Source organism: Diaphorina citri, unplaced genomic scaffold, assembly GCF_000475195.1.
Source record: "Diaphorina citri unplaced genomic scaffold, Diaci psyllid genome assembly version 1.1 scaffold3797, whole genome shotgun sequence".
NCBI classification, from domain to species: domain Eukaryota; kingdom Metazoa; phylum Arthropoda; class Insecta; order Hemiptera; family Psyllidae; genus Diaphorina; species Diaphorina citri.
Genome location: NW_007381197.1, coordinates 1 through 14,922, shown reverse-complemented (window position 1 = coordinate 14,922; position 14,922 = coordinate 1). Strand labels below are relative to the sequence as shown.

At 36.6% G+C, this 14,922-nt stretch overlaps 1 protein-coding gene across 3 annotated transcripts; it reads right to left on the bottom strand.

The window, feature by feature from the left end:
- Nucleotides 1-12,232: 12,232 nt before the first annotated feature.
- Nucleotides 12,233-14,357, bottom strand: LOC103520571 (protein decapentaplegic). 3 transcript variants are annotated; one of them, XM_026831635.1, is made up of 3 exons: nucleotides 14,021-14,357; nucleotides 12,876-13,454; nucleotides 12,233-12,786 (listed from the first exon to the last, which is right to left on the bottom strand). In XM_026831635.1, exons 1-3 carry the CDS (start codon nucleotides 14,322-14,324, stop codon nucleotides 12,488-12,490), a joined length of 1,182 nt encoding a protein of 393 aa, XP_026687436.1. In that variant the 5' UTR covers nucleotides 14,325-14,357; the 3' UTR covers nucleotides 12,233-12,487. The 3 variants fall into 3 exon arrangements, with proteins under 3 accessions (XP_026687436.1, XP_026687437.1, XP_008483895.1); XM_026831636.1 differs by having other exon boundaries at nucleotides 12,233-12,819; nucleotides 12,909-13,454; XM_008485673.3 differs by having other exon boundaries at nucleotides 12,233-12,824; nucleotides 12,914-13,454.
- Between the last annotated feature and the right edge of the window lie 565 nt (nucleotides 14,358-14,922).

Sequence of the window (14,922 nt, the reverse complement as noted above, 5' to 3'; positions counted from 1 at the left end):
AGATTTACAGGACAATGAGAGAATTTGCAAGTAACATTGTGCCAATGTGAAGTAAATGCCCAATTTGTTGATCGCTATTGCGAGTACTTAGACTTACAGGACAATGAGAGAATTTGCAAGTAACATTGTGCCAATGTGAAGTAAATGCCCAATTTGTTGATCGCTATTGCGAGTACTTAGATGGTTGTCCTATTTCATCGCTTTAACAATGTCCCAACTAAAATTTGTGACGAACAAAAGGAATTATTCAAAGTGAAATAATTCATTTGAAATCTCCTGGCGAGATTTAAAGTATAAACAAGACTTTGGCCAGAGGATTTTAAGATCAGCACACAACATTTCTTACATTCTTGATTTTTTATTATTACTATAAACTACTATAAACCGAAACTAATAAATAAACCTGCAACGTTAGCATTAAAAGTGAACATGTGAAGTTAAAACAACTTTAGCATAAAAGCAGTTGGAAGCTTGCACTGAAGGAATTTGATAATAGACATTTTTGTTTTTTTAGATCAAGTTTAAAGTTATTTTAAAGAGCAGGAATAGTTCTGCGCTAATCTCATACTGGTCGTACACAAAATGAACGTCTAAACATTAAACCTAACGCGCGGGTAAAGAAACTCATTAAATTCTCGTGTAGAACAAGTAAAATGACCCTAATGACGATTATTATATTAATAATGAAGTTATTATACCGACCTTAACTTAAGGTATTCGGAACATCAGAAAACATTACAGGAGTGGAGATTATTCAAAATACCAGGAGACCATTCAAAGCAATTACGTGGAACTATTAGTGGGAAGAAAGGAGAAAAACAGGAAAGAAAATGTTCGGAAAAACGACAGAAAAGGTACCTACCATAAGAACTATGTCCCTATGCCTATGCCCAAAACATTAGGGATAAAGGGTCGTCCTTCAGCTTTATTTGACAAAACCATGGCATGCTATGGCAAATTGTCACATTTTTACAGCAAAACATTCTTTGAAGCTTCCATTTTAGAACAATGAAAATCATTCAAAAAAGTGCTGAAAACAATGCTGAGCCAATTAAAATAGAATGAATGTTAGGGAGGATGGGTTATTATCATTTTATCATTATTGCCGACAAAGACCATATCGATAAGCGTTGTTGACATTACCCAAAGGTCAGTATTAAACCAATAATGAAGCATGTACGTAAATACTTAATAAGTAGGTAATAAAAGAAATTAAAGACCATATCGATAAGCGTTGTTGACATTACCCAAAGGTCAGTATTAAACCAATAATGAAGCATGTACGTAAATACTTAATAAGTAATTAAAGAAATTATATCATCATTTTATCATTATTGCCGACAAAGACCATATCGATAAGCGTTGTTGACATTACCCAAAGGTCAGTATTAAACCAATAATGAAGCAAGTTCGTATATACTTAATAAGTAATTAAAGAAATCATATAATTTCGTCCTAATAACCACACATTTTTGTACCAAAAGTCAATAAAATGGTCCTTTTTATCTGCCGGTTAGACCAAAGGATGGTTCTACCATAATAACTGCAGTAGACTGGGTGGTACCTACTCAGAACTAAGTACCTATCATATTATTCATGTTTCTCTGACTACCCCATGAGAACACGTTGGCATACCATCTCAAAGTTCTTGAGCGGGAAAGAACCATTTATGTTGTGTGTAAATGATGTGCATTGTTGTCATTATACTTCGTCAGTGTAAAAGTGTAAAGATTGGAGATTAATACAGAAGAAAAGCAGCATAAAACTGTATCTCCCTGCGAAATGACAACACTATACCAACACACCAACAGTGAACAAACCAACAAACGTCGGACAAATAATGTACGTAGGTACTTGATGTAGAGGAGAACAAAGTTAATCTACTACTCACACTTAATAATATACCTTTGTTCAGTGGCGGGGCTGCAGAAATAGTTCCGGGCTCAGGGAAGTTTTTTGAAACATACTTCAAAGGTGTGGAAAAAGGGTTTCTAAGGTAATTAGGTATTCCGTTTGAAAAACAAGATAGATAGGTAAGGTAGGTAGATATGTATCTGTTGAAATCGTTATTCTAGAACCAGTTATCCAGGGAATCGAAAAATAAGAAGCGAATCACCACTACCCTTATTCTCCATGAGACCTTCGACACTGCTTTCGTATCTTTCAGATAGGTAGTTGCTTTCTTTTTAATCCTCTTTTCTCACCGTGCGAGTAATCAAAAGCAACAAAAACAAGATAGATAGGTAAGGTAGGTAGATATGTATCTGTTGAAATCGTTATTCTAGAACCAGTTATCCAGGGAATCGTAAAACAAGAAGCGAATCACCACTACCCTTATTCTCCATGAGTCCTTCGACACTGCTCGTATCTTTCAGATAGGTAGTTGCTTTCTTTTTAATCCTCTTTTCTCACCGTGCGAGTAATCAAAAGCAACAAAAAAGCATTTCTTCTTGATTTATGTAAAACCTAAATTACATTTTGGGCATTTTTACACAGTTATTTTTTGCGGATTTTGTAATTTATAATTTGGGCCCTTCTAGGTTAACCTTTGTGCCGATATTGTGTAGGAGTTAAAGATTACTAATAGGTAATAGGCAGGTGGATATTTCACTATCAGAAATGAAGATTTAGTAAATGCATTTGAGGAGAGATTGGCTGACAGTTATTTTTTGCGGATTTTGTAATTTATAATTTGGGCCCTTCTAGGTTAACCTTTGTGCCGATTTTGTGTAGGAGTTGAAGATTAACTAATAGACAGGTGGATATTTCACTATCAGAAATGAAGATCTAGTAAATGCATTCGAGGAGAGATTGGCTGGAGACTTACACCTTGTGTGGAGAGACAATGACTGAATTGAAAAGTGGGAGTAAAGTAGACACTTACTAGCATAGCATACAAGACATAACATCTTAACATAATTATTATTCATCTATTATTAAACTAGGGGGAAAAACATTATTAGGTATTAGGCACCTATTCTCAATAGTAAAATAATTCAATTGACGAAAACGGTAAAATTAAATTATGCGAAAAACTATCGCCCCATCAAATTTGACGCTTTAACGTCAAATATGAAATCGGATGACAATCTAAATTCCCAGTATAAGGGATATTTAATATTTCATCATTTTTTATAATACGTACTTACTTGTACATTGCACATATTTCATAAGCAGGAATTACGTAATACCTAATAAGGAGAGGAATATGACCTGCCCGCACCCTATGGCGACCAACACACTAACTCCGTATACAGGTAAGTCGGTATACCGCCAGTCTTTTGACCTGTCCCGTCCGTTTTATCGCTCAACCATGGAAATCCTTTTCCTTACTGCAGATGGAGTTGTATAGTATTTGTTTCCCTACTTCAAATGGAGTTAGTTGTATAATACCTATTTGTTTCCTTACACTACAAATGGAGCATTGGAGGAGAATAGTAAGTTTTTATTTGTCAGGTCTTTCAAAACTTTCCCCTAATGATTAACTTCGAAAGATTCTTTTATTTATGTGGTGAAAATATTTATTATTATTCCCATTTAAAGAAAATATTGATTATTATGATTATCATTGCTGTTAAAAGTCGTGAGTGACTGGAATATATGAAATTTGTCTTTTTATTTCAACACCACACAGGTAGGTATCTAAGATATCTGTGGGTAGGAGTAGAATGTAGAATGCTATGAGATCTTCAATTTTCTTAATTTATCTATTTTTACCTCACTAGGTTGTAGGTATACGTTGGTTTAATGTTGGATAACACATGGGTATGGGCTAGGGGTGTGGCGTATTTGTTTCCCTACTTCAAATGGAGTTAGTTGTATAATACCTATTTGTTTCCTTACACTACAAATGGAGCATTGGAGGAGAATAGTTTTTATTTGTTAGGTCTTTCAAAACTTTCCCCTAATGATTAACTTTGAAAATCATAAATTTATGACGTCGGGCGTCACAAGAAAACGGTAGATTCAAAACTTAGCCTGGCGTACGTACCAACTGTCGTGCGCTCAGATTGCAGGCCCGTCTTACATTGGACGCGTAGACGCGCGCCTTTGAGAAGCGCGTCGTCGGCTGCAAAACCAAACCAATGAAAATGATATAGAGTCTCTGTCATTTTCATAGGTTTGGGGTTTTGGGGATCCGGCCAGTCAGGGACCCCACATTGACACATTGAGATTCCCGAAGGTTCTACCCTATAATTCGGAGCATCCATTCCAAATCAGTTTTTTGACCCAGGGGGCCCCTGACGAAACCTTGCCGGAGGGCCTCGAAAAAGTATGTATCAACTTCTCTGGATTAACCCTATTTTAGTGAGCCTAAGAATCTTACGTCCTGAATTAATTATGTCAAGTTTGCTGTCCTGCAGTCTAGTAAGAGTAGCGTTGATTAACAAAAAACAAGATAGATAGGTAAGGTAGGTAGATATGTATCTGTTGAAATCGTTATTCTAGAACCAGTTATCCAGGGAATCGTAAAACAAGCGAGTCTCCACTACCCTTAAAGTCTTGTTTATACTTTAAATCTCGCCAGGAGATTTCAAATGAATTATTTCACTTTGAATAATTCCTTTTGTTCGTCACAGATTTTAGGTTGGGACATTTGTAAAAGCGATGAAATAGGACAACCGTCTAAGTACTCGCAATAGCGATCAACAAATTGGGCATTTACTTCACATTTGCACAATGTTACTTGCAAATTCTCTCATTGTCCTGTAATAAGCTTGAATCCCTAACTCCAACAATTGAACATCTCCCACAACATGATTCAACCAACCAAGGACCGACGCGAACGACCTTAGCATGATTAGTGTTAAAGCTCCTCATCGAAAAAAAAGCTTGAATAACTGAATGCCAATATGAGAGTAATCCCGCTGATTCTTTCATGTTCCTAGACCAAGTTATGATATTACCTAATCCTGCCTAACTGTTGACTTCAATTGAATCATTAGTTGCTACCTCTAATGTGACTCATCTGAGTAAATGATAGGGTCATTATTGAATAAATTAATTGATGTAGGTACATGTTTTTTGTGATTCACTTCTCCAATGATTACAAGAAAGTTTTGCAGGGAAATCAAGACTGAGTCATTCTGCATTCCATCGAATAAGAAACGTTAGATTTTATGTAGATTAGATTAGTATCTAGGTATCTAACATACCTTTGGAATTCCTTACTGCTGTGGTGAAGTCAGTAAATTTTGTACAAACTTGATATTGTTTCTGGACTTTCTGGAATCCTAGATATCATTTTCTATTGAACTCGGAATTTTATGTACCTACTTTACTTACAAGTAAAGCAGTCCAAGAAATTGAACCTGCTACGAAATACATGTTATCCATTTGTTACAGTTGAACCATGCCTGGTTATTATTATGTATTCAATATTCATCATTCTAATATTCCAAACTTGATATTGTTTCTGGACTTTCTGGAATCCTAGATATCATTTTCTATTGAACTCGGAATTTTATGTACCTACTTTACTTACAACTAAAGCAGTCCAAGAAATTGAACCTGCTACGAAATACATATTATCCACTTGTTACACTTGAAACATGCCTGGTTATTATTATGTATTCAATATTCATCATTCTAATAATCATTATTTATGTTGGTAGCTAAGTACTAAAATGCTAATAAATCTCAAGTATGAAAACTAATGGCGTTCGTTTTGTGTTGAGGGGGGGGGGGGGGGTACGTGAGATTGAACTCGGATACCCAAGGGGTACGCGGGCGAAAAAAGGTTGGGAACTGCTGCCTTAGACGATGAGTTGGCTTGCCATTGTAAAATAATAATAATAATAATAAACCTCGTATACTATCTTCTATGTGCCAGCTTAGTTAGTCTGCCTTGTAAGCGCTAGTCCGCGGGTTCGATTCCCGCGCCGGGGCGGATTTCATCCTAAACGGATAAAGTTCTATCTCGGAACTGCTGGCTTTTTCTTATCCCGTCTTCCTTCTCTCTTCGCTTTTCGGGACGATAAGACCTTGGCAGTTGTAGTTCTCTCTATCAAACCTCTTCTATGTACTTCTAGTATTTTTTTTTCTATGTACTTTTTTTTAATATTTAAACAAGGTTTTTTATTTACATATATTTAAACTATACCTAATGGGCCCTTCTAGGTTAACCTTTGTGCCGATTTTGTGTAGGAGTTGAAGATTAGTAATAGGCAGGTGGATATTTCACTATCAGAAATGAAGATTTAGTAAATGCATTTGAGGAGAGATTGGCTGGAGACTTACACCTTGTGTGGAGAGACAATGACTGAATTGAAAAGTGGAAAAAGGTTTTTCTGGCCGAATCCTAACAATTAACGAAATACCTACACCTTACATTAGGTGATAACTTCTCAATATGTTTAACGTCTTCTTGTAGTTCTTAAAATCAGTAGCAACTAAACCAGGGCATACCATCTCAAAGTTCTTGAGCGGGAAAGAACCATTTATGTTGTGTGTAAATGATGTGCATTGTTGTCATTATACTTCGTCAGTTTAAAAGTGTAAAGATTGGAGAATGATACAGAAGAAAAGCAGCATAAAACTGTATCTCCCTGCGAAATAACAACACTATACCAACACACCAACAGTGAACAAACCAACAAACGTCGGACAAATAACGTATCACATTTTTTCCCCTAAAACGGTATGGCGATGGCGTCGAACAAAAAATCTAGTTGAGATGGTAATTAATTTAAAATATACTCTCCACGATACATAGTTGCCGAGGACCTGGTCTAAATAGTGCGGTGGATAAAATTAGAATAAAACTTGCAGAAAGTTGACTAGGGCTCCTTATTCCTTACTCTTTGACACCTGGCTTAACTGGTTTCCAATCAGCAATCACATGTACAGGGTGACTCCGGACACGGACCATATTCGGTACATCGAATATACAGTGTGTACCAAACGATCCTATCTAAGGAACCCCGGTGAGATCGGTAATTGAACACACGTGAGGAAGATGGAGTAGGTACTCTGTCAGTCTATTCCTCATTTGAGTGATTTTCAACCGGAGTTCCGAGGACACTCTCTAATCTTGGTTTTCCCCCATTTAGATTTCAATTCTTCTGGCTCTGATGGTGCCATAAGACCTAATTGGTTGAGGACCACTGCCCTTATGGTATACCTAGTTCCCTAGCTAAAGGTTACGTGATCCTCTAGTTTTGAAAATTCACCTAAAATGAGAAATTTATGTCACAGAAGTAGAGGTCGGAAAATCAGTTCTCCAAAGAACACGGTTAACTGTCGAATATTGAAATGACAGGAACTGTCTCGTTTTTGGCTCTAATATAGAAAAGAATTAGTAGGTACTAGTATTCTGATATCAATACTAGCAATACCTATGTTTGTCAGTGTGAACTGTCGATTCGTCCTGTTTTCGACACTACTATACGTGTTAGTAGTACTATACTGATATTTATACTAGCTATGTTTGATTTTTCGACACTACTATACATATTTTAGTAGGTACTAGTATTCTGATATCAATACTAGCAATAGCTATGTTTGTCAGTGTGAACTGTCGATTCGTACACTCCAGACTTTAGCTCTTGGGACGTGCATGGGATACCAAAAACTTTTGGTTAGTGCACATTTCCCATGTTTTGCATAGATACTTATTAGGTATTACGTAATTCCTGCTTATGAAATATGTGCAATGTACAAGTAGGTACGTATTATAAAAATAATGAAATATTAAATCTCCCTTATACTGGGAATTCAGATTGCCATCCGATTTCATATTTGACGTTAAAGCGTCAAATTTGATCGGGCGATAGTTTTTCGCATAATTTAATTTCACCGGTTTCGTCAATTGAATTATTTTACTATTGAGAATAGGTGCCTAATACCTAATAATGTTTTTCCCCCTAGTTTAATAATAGATGAATAATAATTATGTTAAGATGTTATGTCTTGTATGCTATGCTAGTAAGTGTCTACTTTACTACTTTTTCTCGAGTGTGTCTGAACAATCTGAATTAACTTTTCAGTCCAAAAAAAGATTGTGTTTCATAAAAGTCGTGTTTTTTATTTCGTACCGACTGAGAACTTTGATAAATAATTTGATTTTTAAGAAATAGGTACAACTAATCTTACTAATGGATTTACGTATACTCACAGAAGTACAGAGCTATAGTATTGAAATTTAATTATTTAATAGAAAATATTACACCTCTGCATAGGTTCTTTGTAGAAAGAGTATCTCCACTACAATTTTCGGGAACTTGGCCTTGCGTTCTGTCGTGTACCCAGATCATGCTACATTCGAAAATTCCTCTGCAAAATCCTACCTACTTCTTAAAACTGACTAATCCAATGTCATGTCGGCCTTAGAAGTATAGTTTTAGTAACTACTATTCGGGGAAATTTTCAAAAAGCGACATCTCCACTACAATTTTCGGGAACTTGGCCTTGCGTTCTGTCGTGTACCCAGATCATGCTACATTCGAAAATTCCTCTGCAAAATCCTACTTCTTAAAACTGACTAATCCAATGTCATGTCGGCCTTAGAAGTATAGTTTTAGTAACTACTATTCGGGGAAATTTTCGAAAAGCGGCATTAAAATTAGTAACAGTTATTTATCAAAGTTCTCGTCACCCCTACTTACTTTTGTATTTTATTATTATCAAATAATACATTTTATTCTAGTCCTCTGTTGATTTTTTAATTGTTTTTTTATTGTACCTACTTTCTTTACATATATTTTTTTATCGTTTTGTAAATAAAAAAAAATGAATTGTCAAAAAAAGCCCATTTCTATAAGCGCTTGGTATGTTTTCTCATACATACCTAACTACTTGAATACCTGTGGAAAAAACGAAAACATACCTACGTACGTACTAGATTAGTTTAATTCTGATTCGCGTAAGACGTCAAAAACTGATCTTATTAGGTATACGACAGTCAGCAGTCAGCCTTGGGGCTACTGACTATAAGAATACCTACCTACAGCGGTCTTGATTTTGTTGGGTCTTTTCTCTCATAGGTAAAATACCATTTATGTTCTCGTGATCTCCTAACATCATCTTACTAATACACCCAGTATGAACTTTTCGCTCATAGGTAAAATACCATTTTATGTTCTCGTGATCTCCTAACATCATCTTACTAATACACCCAGTATGAAGATAAATGAATTGTCAAAAAAAGCCCATTTCTATAAGCGCTTGGTATGTTTTCTCATACATACCTAACTACTTGAGTACCTGTGGAAAAAACGAAAACATACCTACGTAAGTACCAGATTAGTTTAATTCTGATTCGCGTAAGACGTCAAAAACTGATCTTATTAGGTATACGACTGTCAGCTGTCAGCCTTGGGGCTACTGACTATAAGAATACCTACCTACAGCGGTCTTAATTTTGTTGGGTCTTTTCGCTCATAGGTAAAATACCATTTTATGTTCTCGTGATCTCCTAACATCATCTTACTAATACACCCAGTATGAAGATGATGATGATGTGACTGCCTCGGGCATTCTTCGGAAAAAACATCTAGGTACACACAAGTTGCTTATTTATTAATGTGGTAGTTATTGACAATGATGACAATTTATAACTTTATATTGTAAATTACGTCTATAAATTACAGTGTATTATATTTTTCAAAAAGTGTACAAAGTAAATTCTTCTCGAGAACTTTGTAAATTTATTATACAATATAAATTGTAAATAAATTATATAATAAAAAAATTGAATACCAATATCCATGATAGAAAACATCGGTTTTTCTTTTCAGTATTGACCTACGTCACAATCGACTTCTTTCACAGGCTTTGAATTGCTGCTTTAAGACTGGTTGATGTGGTTCGAGGAGACACATTGTTGCCAACTTATGTCTCAACCAGTTCCTCCTATAGCTACCTAGTACGTTACTATTTTGTTTGCATTACAATTGGCAGAGACCAGCTTCGAACTCTTGACGTTCGCACGCCTTCCAGAAACACAAATTTGAGTAGTTTGTGGTATGAGGGTGGTTAGGCCAGCCACTCACCGTCAGGTACACCTGATCAGGTCCGCCGGTCAGGTCTACCTGATAGTGAGTGACTGGCCTTAGACCTTAGACCAGCGGTTTCCAACCGGGAGTACGCGTACCCCTGGGGGTACGCGAGAGACCTTCCGGAGGTACGCGAAAAAAATTCGAGTAATGGCGGAAAATAAATAACAAAAGCCAATTTTGAATTTTGAAGGCTTGTCTGTGCAGAAGAGTCCAAAAAGGCTTGTCTGTGCAGAAGAGTCCGAATTTTTACTTCAAGGATTGATTTCAAACAGACTTCGGGACATTATTTTGAGAGAGAAAAAAATCGCCTGCGGCGCAGATTATACGTTTGATTCCTTTTAGGCAAGTCGCGGGGGTAAGTACCTACCCCCTCTCCCTTGAAGTAAAAAACGGGGGTAGGGTTGGCCCAGTGGTAACGCGCTTGCTTGCCATGCCGCAGGTCCCGTCTTCTATTCCCTCCATCGACAAAATATTTGTACTCGTTTTTCGATTGCAAATATTTCTACGGGTTACTTTCTGGTGTTCTTGTGCTGGCCTAGCACCTAAATGAGAAGTATTGTGTCTCTTCTCGCCCATCTGATGAGAGGCAATTTTTTTTTTTTTTTTTCAAGAAGAAAAATTGGTACACGTCAACCTAGGTATGGGTACCCGGTACTCATTATGATGGTGGGGGGGGGAGGGGGTTCGTGAGATTGAATCCGGATACCCAAGGGGTACCCGGGCGAAAAAAGGTTGGGAACTGCTGCCCTAGACGATGAGTTGGCTTGCCATTGTAAAAATAATAATAATAAACCTCGTATACTATCTTCTATATGCCAGCTTAGTTAGTCTGCCTTGTAAGCGCTAGTCCGCGGGTTCGATTCCCGCCCGGGGCGGATTTCATCCTAAACGGATAAAGTTCTATCTCGGAACTGCTGGCTTTTTCTTATCCTGTCTTCCTTCTCTCTTCGCTTTCGGGACGATAAGACCTTGGCAGTTGTAGTTCTCTCTATCAAACCTCTTCTAGGTACTTCTAGTATTTTTTTTTTTTTCTATGTACTTTTTTTTAATATTTAAACAAAGTTTTATTTACATGTAGGTATTTAAACTATACCTAATATGAAATATATAAGACCTTGTTTAGACTGCGGGAGTAAAGGGACTTTTCAGTCTCATTCTGGCAGGATAAACAAGGTATATTCTATTCTATTCTATTCTATTCTAGTATGACGTAACTACAGTACTCAAGGGGGAATTCGGATCGGACCTAACGTGCTCATGTATGGCTATTTTGAAAAGTAACTCAGTCTCTTGAGGACAAATTGCTTAACTGGTCTGAATTCCAGCGAAACGGTACAACCCCCATTGATCCTTGACCTTGATAGAATGAATACCTACCATGATTCGTCTTTGTCTTACATACCTATAGGTACCTACATTTTTCATTTGTCTTGGACATTTTTCCGCACAAAGGAGACGAAGGTAACTAATAAATCTAATAATAGTAGGTAGGGAATTACCTACCACATTGTACGTAAATCCATTAGTAAGATTAGTTGTACCTATTTCTTAAAAATCAAATTATTTATCAAAGTTCTCAGTCGGTACGAATTAAAAAACACGACTTTTATGAAACACAATCTTTTTTTTGGACTGAAAAGTTAATTCAGATTGTTCAGACACACTCGAGAAAAAGTAGTAAAGTAGACACTTACTAGCATAGCATACAAGACATAACATCTTAACATAATTATTATTCATCTATTATTAAACTAGGGGAAAAAAACATTATTAGGTATTAGGCACCTGTTCTCAATAGTAAAATAATTCAATTGACGAAAACGGTGAAATTAAATTATGCGAAAAACTATCGCCCGATCAAATTTGACGCTTTAACGTCAAATATGAAATCGTGGATGACAATTTAAATTCCCAGTATAAGGGAGATTTAATATTTCATTATTTTTATAATACGTACCTACTTGTATCTACATTGCACATATTTCATAAGCAGGAATTACGTAATACCTAATAAGTATCTATGCAATACATGGAAAATGTGTACTAACCAAAAGTTTTTGGTATCCCATGCACGTCCCAAGAGCTAAAGTCTGGAGTGTTTATGTCCAAGAATTGAGCAGATATCGATAATACATATTAAGCTACAATGATGATACACATCAAGTGCGTAAAGTAATGCTATGACATAAAACAACGCCTAACCAAAAGTTTTTGGTATCCCATGCACGTCCCAAGAGCTAAAGTCTGGAGTGTTTATGTCCAAGAATTGAGCAGATATCGATAATATTAAGCTACAATGATGATAAACATGATACACATCAAGTGCGTAAAGTAATGCTATGACATAAAACAACGCTAACGATAGAAACATGTCAGAAAAAGAAAAGTACCTAGTATTATTTGAGAATGATAAAATTGATGAGGATTATATCGAACACAGCCCAACACAGGATGAAATATTTATTAGACAACCTATTATTCTTTAAAGATCACCTGCAGCCACAGCCTGTCACAGCCATATCTTGGTAGGTTTTGAGTACAACTTTGTTATCTTCGTCTAGGTAAAGCATGGATATAGCACTGAGTGCTGTGGGTACACAACAAGCCTTTGGTACGGTTTCTGGCTGCACGGAGTTCATGAGGGTTTGCACTATTGCATGATTGGTTGAGTTCAAATGTTCTGCTAGGGGGAAGGGGCAGTCACCTTTACAGACAAAGGCATCATAGCCAGGAGGTGCTACAATCCAGTCATTCCACCCGACATCAGCAAAGTCTACATACAATGGATGTCTCTTACATATGGAATAAGTATTTTTCTTATGTTTTCTACAATCCAGTCATTCCACCCGACATCAGCAAAGTCTACATACAATGGATGTCTCTTACATATGGAATAAGTATTTTTCTTATGTTTCCTAGGTGCATTATCGTTGGGTGTTCTTCTAGGTCTTTTCAATAAATCTTCTAGACTTTTCTGTTTATTTCGACCATCGTCTGAGTATAAGAATAGGATAGGTTCTAGTGACGTCCACTCCAAGTCGTTATATTCTTCTTGATCTCGTTTCATGACTACAAGTGGTCTAATATTCCTATCTAGTAATACACCGTCTCTGTTGGTTACTTCTATTAGTAGCCCATGATTATGTTCTGGGCTTTTCGTCCACCTCTGTACTGCAGGTAATACATCGAGGCTAACTCCATTCTCTCCACTCGTGCTATCTACTAGGACAGAATCCACTATTCTCAGCACAGGTTTGCTGATTCCTTTGATACCAGGCTGCAAGATGTCCTTGACAATTATCCTCTGGATTTGTTCATGTTTATCTTCCTCGTAATTCATTGGCCTGGATAATCTCAACTCAGCACTCTGCACTCGCTCCGTGTCAGGTAAACTTGTCACGTCAAAGTGTAGTCGGAATTTGTTCAAATATTTAAACCGCTTATCAATATTGGTCACTGAAACAGAAAAGAGAACAGGGTGTAAGTCAGGGAAGATTGGAGATTATGATTATGCAGCCTGAGTTATTTATAACAGATAACAGGTGTTTATTAATAATCTATCAATCATTATCTTGAATCTTAAAATATGTAAATTCTAATAACTATACATCTCTATTCTGATGACCAACAAACATATCGCTCAAAACTCTCTCCCACATTTTTATTAACAAAGTTTTGCGCGTAATTTATACTGTAATGTCTCTGAGCTCATCTGAGATGTATTAATCCTTTACTTCGCCTAGTAATGGGCTGGGATGATACATTTTCAAAAGTCTAGTTGTCTACAATACCTAACCATGCTTTTGATCAAGTAGCTAGGTAGGGAGGTAGGTACAGGAGAAATACGAAGTCACCAAGCTTCTTGCCCTGTAAGCCTGTATGTGCAGAACTTGAAATCCAAGACCAAACCACCTAAATCCTAACCCGTTTTTTGAAAAATATTGGCGATGACTTCGCAGTGTTGCCAACACAAGAGCAAGTACCATGGTACATGGTACAGCCAACATAGAAAATAACTCTACCTTGATGAGTGAATGTTCTGACAGTGTTGGCAGACCGTGTGTGTCTTCCGGGTAAAGGCAGCATTGAGGTATCCACATCTTGTCCAGTTTGTAGTTTGTACAAATCCAACATCGCTTTTGGTATTCGAACGTTTTTCCTATTGGGTCTTGGTCTTCTGTTTAGTCCAAACAGAGATAGCAGGTTGGATTCTACTTGCTGAAGTGCCTTCTTGTCCAGCTGTACGCTATCTTCAGCAGATGTCGTCGATATTGTTATGCTATTTAGTGTTGCCAACACTGTCACCACCATCAACAAGCAACGCATTGTCGGTCACACTCCTGCAACAAACAAAACACAAAACAAACGCCATTAGTTTTCATACTTGAGATTTATTAGCATTTTAGTACTTAGCTACCAACATAATATTAGAATGATGAATATTGAATACATAATAATAACCAGGCATGGTTCAAGTGTAACAAGTGGATAATATGTATTTCGTAGCAGGTTCAATTTCTTGGACTGCTTTACTTGTAAGTAAAGTAGGTACCTACATAAAATTCCGAGTTCAATAGAAAATGATATCTAGGATTCCAGAAAGTCCAGAAACAATATCAAGTTTGTGCAAAATTTACTGACTTCACCACAGCAGTAAGGAATTCCAAAGGTATGTTAGATAGATACTATAATCTAATCTACATAAAATCTAACGTTTCTTATTCGATGGAATGCAGAATGACTCAGTCTTGATTTCCCTGCAACTTTCTTGTAATCATTGGAGAAGTGAATCACAAAAAACATGTACCTAGATCAATTAATTTATTCAATAATGACCCTATCATTTACTCAGATGAGTCACATTAGAGGTAGCAACTAATGATTCAATTGAAGTCAACAGTTAAGCAGGATTAGGTAATGTCAT